The sequence below is a fragment of the Alnus glutinosa genome, chromosome 2 (assembly GCF_958979055.1).
Source record: "Alnus glutinosa chromosome 2, dhAlnGlut1.1, whole genome shotgun sequence".
NCBI lineage: Eukaryota > Viridiplantae > Streptophyta > Magnoliopsida > Fagales > Betulaceae > Alnus > Alnus glutinosa.
Genome location: NC_084887.1, coordinates 15077160 through 15092187, shown reverse-complemented (window position 1 = coordinate 15092187; position 15028 = coordinate 15077160). Strand labels below are relative to the sequence as shown.

General features: G+C 36.0%; 1 protein-coding gene across 5 annotated transcripts in view; it reads left to right on the top strand.

Moving 5' to 3' along the window:
- The first annotated feature begins 3847 nt into the window (after nt 1–3847).
- The window catches only part of LOC133861273 (sec1 family domain-containing protein MIP3), a 28487-nt gene continuing 17306 nt past the window's right edge, over nt 3848–15028 (top strand). The window contains exons 1-3 of one of the 5 annotated variants that reach the window (XM_062297022.1): nt 3848–3990; nt 4395–4457; nt 4558–4761. In XM_062297022.1, coding sequence (XP_062153006.1) covers nt 4714–4761 — 48 coding nt within the window. In that variant the 5' untranslated portion in view covers nt 3848–3990; nt 4395–4457; nt 4558–4713. Of the gene's footprint in view, nt 3991–4394; nt 4458–4540; nt 4762–15028 lie in introns of all 5 variants that reach the window. The other 4 variants (XM_062297020.1, XM_062297018.1, XM_062297019.1 and 1 more) reach the window with 4 other exon arrangements.

The following is a 15028-nucleotide window of genomic DNA, read 5'->3' as shown; positions in this document are numbered from 1 at the left end:
AGGAATCAAAAGTCAAAATTAAATAAATTTAAAGGATTAAATGTTAAACCAAAAATATAAACTAGAGCACAATTACAATTGTTTAGTGGAATCAATTGTAATTAAATAGTGACTATAAGAGTCAAAACTATTTTGGCTAGTTTTTATTTTTTTTCCTTTAAGTCTCTCATCAAGTTGATTTAATTTAACCAGATCAAGGATTTTTTATTTAATGGGCTAGTTGTTTTTATTTAATTAAAAACATGGGCTTGAGAGAAACTATGCATTGGATGTAAAGGGAGATTGGGCCTTAGGATAAAACCCAAGCCCAAGAGCAAGTATAGGACGCATGGGCTAGGGAGCTTATCCCTAAACCATGCGTCACTTTTGAAGTGGTGGGAGTCTAGGATAAATCCTAGCCTAGCCATCCACCACTTGGAGTTCTAGTCTATTTAGAACTTCATTTACAACTTGTCCCACATTGCTTGCGTCTCCTAATCTCCTAGTGTTCGGAGCCTATAATTAGATATGCCTATAGCTCTTCAAATGTAAGCAATTTTGCTAATAGTTCTCTAATTTTAAACTAAGAACTAATATTCTTGAGTTAACTCTCGAGAATAAGTTTAATATTTTGATTTGAAGAGCAAGTTAAGAGCCCACGCTCTTGGTTATCATCATTCATTGGTGAGAAGATGTAAATGCTCATCACACGTTCTTTGTCGAGGAGCAAGGAGCTTAAGCTTGCCCATATAGCCAAGGAGTAACAATTTATTTTTAAACACATTCAAATAAGAGTTTTTCATTTGTAGTTTATTTTAAAATAGCATTGTTTTTCACTCGTTCTTCATAAAGTTCGTTCCTGGATTTTGGAATTTGATTTCCTGCTACGCAATGTTGTTTTTGCAATCTAATTCCCAACATGTGGGGGAGAAGAGAGTGGATTGTTCCAGGCCATGGAGGTGGTGGATTCAAAGAGAGAGGGTGCGATGGTGGTGAGCTCATGGTAGCCAAGATGGTTGTCGAAGTGGGAAGTTTTTTTGGGGAAAGTCAAGAAGGGAAAAAGAGATGAAAAATACAAGGAATTTGGTAATTGACTAAGGGTAAAATGGAGAAGTTCACATGAAAAAAATTACGTGCAGAGCACGTGAGGCCCTTTTCGTCAGAGCAGATGGAAATCACAAATGGATTGGCCACATTAAAAAATTTGAAAACTTCGTTGGGGCATATTGCAAATTTTAAAAGATTGGAGGCAAGATTGAAAAAGTGTTCACACTTTGGGGGGATTGATATTTAACCTTGAGGGTAAAATGGAGACTTTTGCATCGAAAAAATCACGTGCTACACACGTGTTTCCCTTTCTGTTAGTATTTTATGTTGGTTACATTCTGGATGACAAAAACACTTTATGTAATGGTTGCAATTTAACAGGATGATCGGTTTCTATTCAGAGTCTTCATGTAATATGGACAGTGTTCATTTCAAGTCATGTGACTGATCACAATTTTCTAGAAGATGTCCATGAGAATCCAAGTCAAAACAGTCGGTTCCTGTGCAACCGTCCGAACAGGCCATTGAAGGTGTCTGGACGCCCCGTAGTATCTAGAAGCTTCAGCGTTGAAGACGTCCGGATTTTAGAGCAACACCATCCGGATGTTAGGTCAAGCTTCTCCAATTTCTACACTGAGTTGGATTTCAGTCGACACTGTTTGGGAAGTCTCTACAAGACGTCCGGACCCTGTCCAGCATTTCAGAATATTCCAGACTTCCTTTTCGAGCGCGGAATAGAGTTACAGCGAAGACCGTCCGGACGTGGACCTGTTATGGAAAGAATTGCGCTATTCTGGAAGGCGGTCGTAGAAGACCGTCCGGATGAGACTAACTTCCGTCCGAACGCTCGATAGCCAGAGTTTGAATTTGAGCAGATTTAGGTTTTTTGTAATTTATATGAATTATGTATCGAATTCCATAGTGCTTAGAGAGGGTGTTTAGGGAGAATTGAAGATTCGCTAGCTCTCTAGCCGTTGCCAGTGTGTGCTCAACAGTTCATGTGAAGTCTATCTTAGGGGTCAGTCTTAAGGTAAATGAATCCATCAAAGACCCCCTCAAGTAGGAGACTTGGTTGAGAAGCGTTCACGATGGGCTTTGTGTTATAGTTAAAGGTATGACTACTACAATGGGTTTTGTGAGTACGAGTGCTTTGTAACTTGCTTTGTTTTTGGATAGTAGAGTTCCTGGGTTTGGCTGACCCGGAGTGATTTTTCTCTTCACAGAGTTTTCACTTCGTCAACAAATATCTTGTCTTTTTTAAATTCTGCATTTAAGATATTTTGTTGCACACAAACACACACTTGGTTATTTTAGAAGTCAATATTTATTTTCACTTTCTATCAGAGCAGACAGAAAAGACTAACGGATTGACCATATTGACAAATTTGGAAACTTTATTAGGGCTCATAGCAATTTTTTTAAGATTGGAGGCAAGATTGGAAAAGGGGTACAACTTTGGGGGGGTAAATTGTATTTAACCCTAATTTGTATAAAAAAAAATGACAAAAATACTCTAATAATTTTTTTAAAAAAAAAAAACAAAAAACAAAAATATAAAAGAATTAAAAAAAAAGGTGACCCACCCATAGCAACCGCGGGTCTTCACAAGACCTACGGCCATAGTGAAATTTATTTTTTATTTTTTTTCAAATTTATAAGGTTATTTGTGTTTTGAGAATTTTTATAGGTTTTTTTTTTTTTTTTTTTTTTTTTTTTTTTTTTTTTTTGGTACATTGTAATTTTTTTAATAATTTGGGAGGATATTGCTTCAATTAAAAGTTTAGAATGACATTACAAGAAGGATAAGGATTCTTTTAGTTCTTATGAACTAGAGAGTACCCAATTAGTATCATGTGAAGGGCAAAATTGTTCACAAAAAATGTGAAAATAAAATTTTGCCCTTCACATTACACTAATGCTTTGTTTGTTTCGACATAAATTGTTTTCTGAAAAAATATTTTCGACATTTTTTTAGTGTTTGGTAGGGGCGAAAATAATGGTCATCGAAAATCATTTTCAGATTGACCGTAAAAACCTTTTTAATTTTTGGAAAACAATTTTACGGTTTTGAAAACCGTAAATTGTTTTCTAGATTTATACCCTTTATTCTTGCATGCACGTTTGTGGGAATCCACCACCACCATATAGTAGAGTTTGTTAGTAGTCTGACTCTACCGCCGAAGATCTTCAAATTTTGGTATCCGATTGTCGAAATTTGGCAATCACCGCAGGAATCCGACAAGCCAGATTAAGGGAAAACAAGGTAGAATTTGGCCGGTACTGGAATCCGGTCTGCCGGATTACGGCAAACCAGATTTCGGCCAAGCTGGCTGGAATCTGACCAGTATAGCTGGAATCTAGGTACTTTCGTAGGAATCTGGTGACATCACCGGATTTCAACGGATTAGATTCCTGCAAAAATGGCCAGAATCTAACCAGCACAGCTAGATTCTGACCAAATTAGGCCAAATTCCGGTCAAGTTGGCCGGATTCCGGCGACAGTTGTTGGACTCCATCAGCAATTGTTGGATTTTATTTTACATTGTTAGTGATTTTTTTTTTTTGTAAGTCAAACATCGAAAAATATTTTTAAACAAATCATTTTTTCTTTGGTTAAAAATATTTTACGTCGAAAAGATTAGAGTATAACTTAACATCCAAATTCTATTAATAAATTGCTTTAATTGTTCGAGTATATGTCATATGTGTACTTACACGAAAATAGATCCGCAAACAAAAAAGAAAATAGATGCAAATATTTGTTAAAAATAGTTTTTCAGGAAAAAAAAAAAAAAAAAGATCGTAAAGAATTGTAAAATTGGAACGTATTTAAATCCGTCCTCAGCTGCGGTGTCCCAAGGTCCGAAACCAGAAGCCTCGAGGCTCCGATCCTTCTCCAGCTATAGCCGATCCGACGCTTGCCGGGAGGGCTCTTTCCATCGCCTTTGGGATCTCACGGTAGAGGTGAATCCCTGCTCTCTGTTTGGTGGCCGAGTAAATGTAGGAAAAGTTCATAATCTGAAGTTTTGAATGTTAAAAATATCGGATTTTTCGGAACCTAAGGAAGCAAAAAATGTCCCACTGAGGCTAGCAGGACTTTGAGCAAAATGTTAGATTAATCTTTATTCGTCCTTTTTTTAATTAATCTTCTTTTCGTCAGTTTTTTTGCATCGAAACGGGAAATAAACCTTTGCGTGGTTTTTCAGGTCGTGTAATTTGTGATGACTATGAAATGTGCGAGTCATTTGGCTTAATTACTCCAAATGTTCCTAGGAAGTTTCCATTTCTTTATGGATAGGATTTCATTTAGGTGAATCTTGAAAATTAACTATGTGTTTGTCTTTGCTTGAACTTTTGGCTTCCTACAGATTATGGAAAGTGAAATCTAAGTGCCACTTAACCCACTTTCTGGATAAACAAGAAAATTGATGGTAACTTTTTTTTTTTTTCCAAATTTCTTTGAAAATAGTTATTACTTCTTCTGTATTCACTGCATAATTTTGACATTTTTTAGACTGGTTAAATGTGTAGGTTGCTCCTTATTTGAAGGATGAATTTGTTGGCATACTGATGATTTGCCTATCGACTCTTAAAGATTGTTATTTTTATTAGATGATCGAAGAGATTCATTGTTATTTTACTGAATTTTTTCCTTGCATCTTCTACTGGAGACTAGTGGCTTGAAACATGGCATCGGTTGATGTGACCAAATCTTGCCTTGATTCCATTCGCCAGGTAAATTCTTTTTTTTTTTTTTTTTGAATTCCCTTATCTTCAAGCTATACTTCTGAAAGTTCCTTGATTTTCTATTAATTTGTTTGTGAATATACTGAATTTTGCTATAAGTATCATATGCAACAGTTGTGTTTCTACTTATCAAAAAAAAGAAAAAGCAGTTGCGTTTCTGTAATTTGTTTGAGCACCAATTCATGAAATTTGATACAGCATAAGACATCAAATATATAAACAACCAGAGTTGTTTATGGTCATACCATGTGCCGTTTAAGGTGGGATGTTGTTAGTAGTACAGCATACCATGCTAATGTTCCGTTTAGTAGAGGGCAAGATAATATGGTATAGTGTAACACCCCCAACCCGCTAAGGTTAGGTTTGTTAACCTAGAAGCCTCAAAGGCGCAAATTTCATAAATAGGAATAACAAAGTACTTATGAACATATTAAATGAATGAGTTTAAAAGCCTTTATTAACCATAAATACAGAAACATAAAGATCTAAACATGGCATAAAAGTGTCTGAAAGTTTTTCTTTCTTATACCCTTAGGCGCACATTGAAAATATTTTAATCTTAAATCATGAAACAAAATGAAATCCCCCATCTAAGTTGCAACCGGCCTCCTATTTCGTCTCAACCTAACCTGAAAATAAGAAAATAAAACTAACGAGTGAAAAAGCTTAATAGGTAATACTTCCATCCAATTTTAAACCGGTTGGTTAAAAATCTTTTCTTTAAAACCTTTTCCTTGAAAACACTCAATACAATATAAGTAATAAGATTTTTAAACTATTCTTCAAAAAACTATGTTTGAAAACATTGACTTCTATGTAAAAAGAGACTCAAAATTAATTTATCATAGAACGAAACCTAAGAAAAATCTTTTCTTCATAATAGGGTAAGAGTAAAACAGTTTCATTTAAAAACATTTACACACATCATGAATTTTCTCTTTCCTTTAAACTCTTGAGTGGCTGACACACAATTATGCCATTTGTGTAAGGGTTAGTGATCACTAGGATCTTAGTTCCATTCCCATGGCCACATGTGGAGCCGCGTCTAGGATGTGAACATCACTTGATAAACTATGGTGCACTCGAGTGAGCCATTCCCGACAGACCATACAAGATGGCTGCCTCTGCTGCCTATTAGCTCCGGTACCATGCACATCGTTTCATATGGCCAAGAAAACATTGCAAAACATATCATGCATTCATACAATCACTTCCTCTTCTTTCCTTTCTTTCTTTTCATTTACTGTTCGTCAAGCATCTTAACATTTTATAACTTGAATAAAATCATTTATGAAAGCATTTCATAACATGGATCACAACCTTTGTCAAAACATAACATAAAACATATATGTAGAAGGGGTAAGAAATATTACTTACCTCTAAGCTGCAAATAGGCTGACCGACTTTTAAGAACCTGAGTCACAAGACCCAACATTTCAACCATAATTGTGTAAGTCTAAACAATTCAAACCCTAGTTAGAAGTTGACCCCAAATAAGTCATTTATTCTTGCTAAGTTTCAAATTTTAGAGCCCAAAAAACACTTCATCGGGCTTAGCTACACACTTAACTAGTTTGGGCCCAATTAGCTACAAACCTCTTGGAGCCCCTAACCTAAACTAAATGGATCAAACATGTGTTGTAAAAATTTTCTATCAACTTCATGCACTTTAATTAAATCAGTAGATGTGTGTATGCAATATGAACCCAAAAATTGCACAAAACATGTAGAAACCGGTTACTTAGACTTAAAACATTATTTGAGGACTTTTGAAATGATTTCTTAGCCTCTGTAGGTTCTGTCCCTACCACTAAATCACCCTTTAAAACAGTTTTTGAAATTTCTTTTTGGTGATTCAAATATTTATAAATCATGTAGTCAATCCTAGACTTAAAAAACATCAATTTTTGGCACCATATGGGTCGGCCAGCCATATGGCTGAGTATTACATGATGTTTTTAATTCATTTTTTTGATAGGTAAGAGATCAATTTTATTAGAAAAGCGTAAGGCTCCCCTTAGTACACTGGAAGTATACAAGGAAAACACTTAACTAGAAATAAAAAAGCGAGTGAGAAAGTCAGAAAAAGAGATAAACAAAGGATGGACAAAAGCCGAAGTCCAACAATACAAAGAATGATAGAACAAAGAGAGAGTTTCTTCCAAGGTTCTTTCCAAGTCTTCAGAGCTCCTATTGTTTCTTTCCCACCAAAGGCACCAGAAGATACAAATAGGTGCCATTTTCCAAACAATAGCACTCCTTGATCTACCAGATGACCACCAACATGCAAGCAAGCCAATAACCCGTATTGGCATTACCCAAGACACACCGAAACGACTGAAGAGAGAATTCCACACAACAGAAGTCACGTCGCAGTGGAGAAGGAGATGATTCGTAGTTTCCTCGGTCTTCTGACACATGCAACAACGGTTTATCACGATAACATGCCATTTCCTAAGGTTGTCCTGGGTGAGGATCTTATCAAGAGCCGCAGTCCACACGAAAAAAGCAGCCCTAGGAGGAGCTTGAGTACGCCAAACACTTTTTCAGGGAAAGCGTCTGCCACCAATGCTAGTTAAGGAGTAATAGAAGGACTTGACTTTGAAAACTCCTTTTTTGGAGGGGACCCACCACAAACTGTCTTTATTGTCTCTGTTTACTTTAACTGTGTAGCAAATGGAAGAAAGAAGCAAAGACATCCACCTCCCAATTGTGAGCCTCCTTGATGAAGCTCACATTCCACTGGAATGAGTCACCCAACCACTCCAGATTATCCGCAACAATGGCATCCTTATGGCGAGCAATGCCAAATAAAGCTGGAAATGCTACTTTAAGGGCTGTGTCGCCACATCACAAATCATGCCAAAAACTGATCTTGGAACCATTCCCCACGACAGATCTAGTGAAACGAGAGAACAAATCCCAACCTTTCCTGATGTTTTTCCAAACCTCCACCCCAAAGGCTCCCGACGGCTCGAGAGAGCACCAACCGCCCTTTAGGCTGCCATATTTAGAATCCACCACGACTCTCCACCATGCATCTTGCTCAGACCCATAACGCCATAGCCATTTGCCTAGAAGAGCACGATTGAAAAACCTCAAGTTTCTGAAACCCAAACCTCCCTCAGAGATTGGAGAGCAAACCTTGTCCCATCTGACCAAGTGATATTTGAATTCTTCGCCTATCCCACCCCAAAGAAAGTCTCTTTGAAGCTTCTCAATACGGTTAGCCACATGAATAGGAATGGGAAAAATAGACAAGAAATACGTAGGGAGGTTGGAGAGTGTACTCTTGATGAGGGTAGCCCTAGCACCCTTGGACAAATACAACTTTTGCCAACTGGCCAAACGACGCTCCATCTTAACCACAATATCATCCCAGATGAACTTAGCCTTGTGGCGCGCCCCAAGGGGCATGCCAAGATACTTCAACAACAGAGAGGAAGTCCCGCAACCCAAGATAGAAGCCAACTCGGCAACGTTGTCCACATTGCCAACAGGAACCAAGAGAGATTTAGCCAAATAGACTTTTAAACAAGAGACAGCTTCAAAGCAAACTAGTAATACACGCAGGTAATGAAGATGGTCAGGATTAGCCTCACTGAAGACCAAAATGTCATCTGCAAACAACAAATGAGAGATGTTGATCACGGGAGGCCAAGAACCCACCGAGAAGCTTGAGAGTCGACCACTATCAACAGCACCAGAGAGCATTTTGCTCAAAGTCTCCATGACAACAATGAACAGGAGGGGCAAGAGAGGATCACCCTGTCTCAGCCGTCTAGAACTATTGAAGAAGCCAGCTGGCGAACCATTAACCAAAACAGAGTGGCGCGCCGAAGAGATGCAATTAGAAATCCAAGAGACCCATTTATCCCCGAAACCGCATCTTTTTAGCATGTATAGTAAGAACTTCCAGTTGACGTGGTCAAAAGCCTTCGTAATATCTAGTTTGCAAAGAACCCCTGGGATACCCGTCTTGATACGGCTATCCAAGCATTCACTGGCTATGAGGACCGAGTCCAAAATATTGAAAGAAAACATAAAGCTAAAATTAAATAAAGCGGAATAATAGAAAATAGAGACTTGCGAAAATAATAAAAGACACAAACTTAAGGTGGTTCGGCAGTATGCCTACATCCACACACGTAAGCCCTATAGGTTACATATTGCTTTTATTGAATGATTGAATATAAAGAGTGCTCTCTTATTTATAGAGAGGAGAATATGAATGAGCCTTCTATCTTAGTAATGTGGGACTATCAACATATTATCTCTAATATTCCCCCTCAAACTCAAGGTGTAAACTTGTGAAATCTTGAGTTTGCTTCTTGAACACAGCATTAAAGAAGGTGATGGCGCTAGATTTGGCTCTTGAACATCGGCAACTTTTGGACTAGAATGGGCTAACTATGGGTCTTACATGGAAGCTAACTGGGGGCTGAAATGGGCATGGGCTTAAAACAATACCACAAATGCCAAATTACAAATAATGGGCCAACTATGGGCCTTACATGGAAGTCAACTGTGGGCTGAAATGGGCATGGGCTTAAAACAATACCACAAATGCCAAATTACAAATAATGGGCCAACTATGGACCAAATATGAAAGCCAACAATGAACTGAAATGGGCCTGGGTTTGAAACAATACCACAAAGACCGAGTGTAAGTAATGGGCCAACAAAGGGCCAGAACAATATGGGCAACTTTGGCCTCTCTTTTTTTTTAGGTATTTTTTTTTTTTTGGTTTTTTTTTTAGTTTTTTTTTTTTTGGTTTTTTTTTTTTCCTGCTGTCTCCCTTACAATCTTTAGGGTTTAACCACACTTTGAAACTAAGAAAAAAGTAAAAGAAAAAGAAGTGACGCGCCTCCAAAGGCGGCACTTGAAGCCAAATGGCTTTTTTTTTTCTTTTTTTTTTTTGTCTTTTGTTTTTTCTTCATCTTCTCTTTTTTTTTTTCTTTCTTTTCTTTTTCATCATCAGATTATAACAAAATAAAATCAAATACAAAGGGAAACAATCTACGGTAGCGAAACAATCCCCTCCACCGAAAAAACTTGATAGAAAAATGTATTAATTGATAGAAACGGTCACCTTTGTATTGATAGAAACGATCACCTAACCAATGTGGCTGAAAAAGTTGTAGAGCTGCGAATCGGCCACGTTCTATGTAAGATCTTTGACGTACAAAGGTGTGGACACAAACTGGCCCACTCTGTAGGAAACGACGCTGGGCAGAACGACTTGGCACTTTTTTTTCTTTTTTTTTAATAACAAAAAAAGAAAAAGAAAAATCTTACCGTCTCATATGGTTTTGCCGTATGATACAATGGGATGATTAGAGACAAAACCATGAGAAAAATAAGGAAAGAGAGGAAGAAGCACAAGCCTTTCCTAAGAATATAAGATTAAAACATAGAGCCAAGAAAAAGAAATGCTATTCTCTGTGACTCAGAGAGACATGGGCAAGAAACCAGGGAACAGTACTCACAATCACAAAAAAAAAAAAAGAAAAATGAAATTACAGAAAATAAAAGAAAATAAGGGTTTCATGATTGGGAAAACAATTTGAACCAAAAAGGAATAACAGGGAAATAAAAGAATTAAAAAAATAAATAAATAAATAAATTACAGAAAATATAAATAAAAAAAGACTTAGCCCAGAATCTAACAATTGGCGTTAGCCTATTAGCTCTGATACCATGAAAAAAAAAAATAAAGCTAAAATAAAATAAAGCGGAATAATAGAAAATAGAGACTTGCGAAAATCATAAAAGACACTAACTTAAGGTGGTTCGGCAGTATGCCTACATTCACACACGAAAGCCCTATGGGCTACATATTGCTTTTATTGAATGATTGAATACGAAGAGTGCTCTCTTATTTATAGAGAGGAGAATAGGAATGAGCCTTCTATCTTAGCAATGCGGGACTATCAACATATTATCTTTAACAAATATGTCTACCTTTGACGAAAGCATTCTGAGGTTTTGAAATAATCTTCTCCGAAACACGGCTCATTCTATTAGCGAGAACTTTAGCAATGATCTTATAAAAGCCACTCACCGGGCTGATAGGCCGAAACATGGCTCAATGCCTCTTTCATTGTTTTTAATTCATATACATAACAAAACATGAAATAAAATTTTCATAAGGTGATTCAAAACAACTTCTAGTTTGGGCACAATTAGCATCTAGCAATATGTAAAAACTTTGTTTATATGATGTAAACCCTTCAGAAATCATGAAAACTTTGTTGTCATATGTTATTTTGTATATGCTACTATCGTAGAAATCATGAGTTCATGAATCCTAATTGAAACAGACAACTACATGCTTTACTATGATTTATCAAAGCAAGCTTCATGCTTTATGAAAATTGACATGTGACAATTTTGAGAACTATATTGTATTTTCTCAAGTCTAGGGGGTAGCTGAAAGGTATAGGAGTCATGAAAATTTAATATATTTCTTTTTTATTTTTTTTATTTGTTTTGATTTTTAATTTTTTTATATTTTACTTTATGTGCTTGAAATGTGATGACCATTTTTATTTTTTTTTTGATAAGTTGTGGTGACCATTGATGGTAATGGGAAACTAGTAGGCCTTCTTTTGTTGTGGAAAAGTATTCCTGTATTTCAAACTTGATTCAGAAAAATGGGCCTCTTTCTAGTAGTATGAAATTCCAAATACTCCAAAAATTGACTATGGCTTAGTAGGGGTGGGTATCGGGTAAATCGGTGTCGGAAATGACATTTCCGATTTTCGACCCGTCCTTGTCGGTGAAGTTGGGTAATTACCTGACTTCATTCCGGCAAGGAATAATTTCGAAAAAATCGGATAAATCGAAAAAAAACGAAAAAATCGGTAATGATCGGTCGGATAAATCGAAAATTCAACCATAAATTTCAACAAGAATCACAAGATTACCGCCTAAAAATTCAAGAACAAAGTTGAACAAATGTTACAAACTAGTGATTCAGTGAAACCACAAATGCAAATTATACAATAACCCAAAACTCTCAAACTCAACAATAATCAAACCCAGGTACCAAATCAGCAGGATTGGCTATTTGGCTCGTGGTCCTCGTGAATCACGATTCACGATCTTCTTGTTCATGAATCATGATCTTCTTAGTTCTTGGTTTCTTGTTGCATAGACGGGACAATGGTCCAGGGGAGGCTTGTGACGCGCGAGCAGCAGGTATTGGGGAGGGAGGGAGATCAGCGATCATGATTCGCGAGAGACTGAGAGAATCAAATAATGTGTTTTTTCAGGGAGGCGGCAGAAGGAGAAGCTGAAGGGTTGAGAGAATATGAGATGATTAGGGTTTTCCAAAATATGAATATATACTCTTTGAAAACGATGTCGTGTTGGGATAGGGTAATGGATATGGACTGGGGTCTGGGTAGTGGGTAAAAGTGTAAAACAACTTTTACTTTTTTTTGTTTTTATATATATATATATATATATATGGTCTTGGTAGTGGTAATAAATTCAGAATATGTAGTAAACTTTCAAAACTCCTTGGGAAAAGAATCATTTCTTGCGCAGCCACGTGAATGACGCGATGTTGTACAACTTGAACCTAACATTTACCGCATGTTCAGAAATCAGAATATAGCAGAATTTTTCTTTTACTTATATGTATATGGTCGGGTCGGTCGGTAACCAACGGTAAAAAAAAATTACCGATTACCGACCGATATTTTAATCGAAATTAATTTTTATTTCGATTTTCGAATTTTTCTTTTTTCGGTATGCGGTAGGCGGTTAAAGGCGGTTCGGTAGCGGTCGGCAAATTTTCAATAGTCGGTAATCGGATAATTTGCCCACCCCTATGGCTTAGTATGCTAGTGGGCTTCGTTACAAACCACCCTGAGAATAAGGTTGTCCCGAAATAATAAATTTTATACTTTTTGGGGCTAAAGGATGTGTGTTCTTGAGAAAGTTGTGAAAAATTTGAGAGAATGAGGGGGCCATGGAGGTACAAAGCTATAAGGGGTCTTTTATAGGTTTAGTGTTCTTCCCTTGTCTCCATTGGACTAGGTTTAAGAGACCAAAACGAATTAAAAACTAATTTTCGGAATTTATAGAAAACCTGGACAACAATACCCTTTTGGGGGTGTTTATGGCTTTTTAAGCTTAAAAACAGCATTTAAAATATTTACCCATCAATAGTACCATGCTAAAATTTAATTTTGAGGCTAGTAAAACAAAGTTGAAAAATAATTTTAGCTCAATAGGTCAAATATCATTAAACATGATAATTAATTTTACAAAGTTTTGTTAAAATTAGAAATTTTTCTTAAAACTTCATGAATTCGGTTTAAATTGCGTATGTGCATGAAAAGAAAATGCTTATCATAATTTTTTTGTGAAAGCTATGCAATATGCGGCCAAATATGCACTTAAAAATGCCTAAAATTATTTTTAATGCTAACATTATAAATGATATAAATTAAATTATTTTAATAATATTTTTTTTTATAAGTAATTGGCATATATCAATAAAAAAGTAAGGCGCCCTTAAGTATACAAAATGAAACTCCTAGCTAAAAAGAGCAAAAGGAATACGGAAATCACTATAAGTAATCATCAAAGGAGATAAACAAGCAGTTGTCCACAGATACAACGTTTTAAAAAATAATGACTTAATCTCTAATGTATTCTCTTGGTCCTCAAAACTTTTGTCATTCATTTTCCTCCATAGACACGATAAAGGCATGTAGGCACTATCAATTAATCAGTTCCACATTAGTTTGGTACCCATCTTTTGGTAAAAGATTTGGTGTTCTAAGCATTTCTTATTATATTATATTTTAATTATATTAATCAGATGTTATCCATTTAATTAGGTTAGTCTGACTAAGGTTGAGATGTTACATATGGAGGGTAAAAAGAAATGGTAAGTTTGATTTCCATTCATTCTATAAGAGTTCTGGTGGTCCTTTCCCTTCAAAGTGTATTTGTTGTGCCAAGGAACCAGGAAGAAAACTTATTTTATTTATTTATTTTTGTGCATGACCGCTATTACGCCCCGTCGGCTTAAATATTATAATAAGCCAAAGTGGAATAAACCTATATTTCACGTGCCACTACTACTTTTCTTTTGTTCTCGCAGCGGAAGATTTCAAGTATCTTTTTTTTCATTTCTTTTTTAACCAGAAACTCACTTATAGAAATAAAGAGTACACTAGAGTTCTAATCTGAATAGACACTTTATATATATATAATTGAACATCATTACATAACCCTACACTTAATATTGTCACTTATATAATGATGTTCAATTATAACTGAATTTTACAAAAGGCATTCATATTTATGGCTGATATCAACAGAAGTCCGGCCATCCAAAGCTACGGCCTCTTGTAGATCTCATGGGTAGAAATCGAGGCTCACATAGGGATCTCCTCGACTTCCTCAACAATGTCTATAAAATTCACAATTTCACTGGTGAAAAAGTGAGTTTACGGCTCAACAAGTATAAACTAACCAACCATTCTTTGTGTGATGTGAACTCCTTTTTCCTTAAAATTTTCCTTTCTTTTGAAAAGCGGTTTTCAATATCACATGTTTAAAAGTAGATGCATAGTTTTTCATAAAACATGTGTATCAAATCGCCGTAGCGGAATTATAAAATTGTCTTAGAGGGAGGCTTTTCATAAGAGAATCAAATCTACAGTTTCTTTAACATTTTCTTTTCTAGAATTCTATAATCTCATACTTACAATAACGCAAATAAAATCAGTTGTTAACATATGATAGTGGAAAGCAGCAGTTAAATCACAGCATGATGAAAAGTACTTATCATAGTCACATGCATGTATACAGAACATAAATAATTACTCATTTCTTTCCTTGACTTGATAAGCCTATCACTCCTGCTTAACCGTTGGATTGGTTAAGCATATCGCCCCCACTTAACTTAACATTGGGTTTACTTCTTGTTTTATCACTCCTAGCACGGGGTTAAGTGTATCGCTCCCGCTTAACATTGGGTTTGTCAAGCATATTCTCCCACTTGGCCACTAGGTTGTTGAGTGTTTCACCCCTCACTCTATGCTTAATGTCAAATAATTTTCTTAGAACCACTTTTTGATTTTATAAAATCGTACTTTTCCTTCATTCCAAACCTCTTTCTTTCAAAAGCTTTTCTTTCAAATTTCCTTTTTTCATTTAAATCATGTAAATCTCAATGTAACATACATTGACATATATGAAATTAATAAAATTCACAGGGCTCAATAT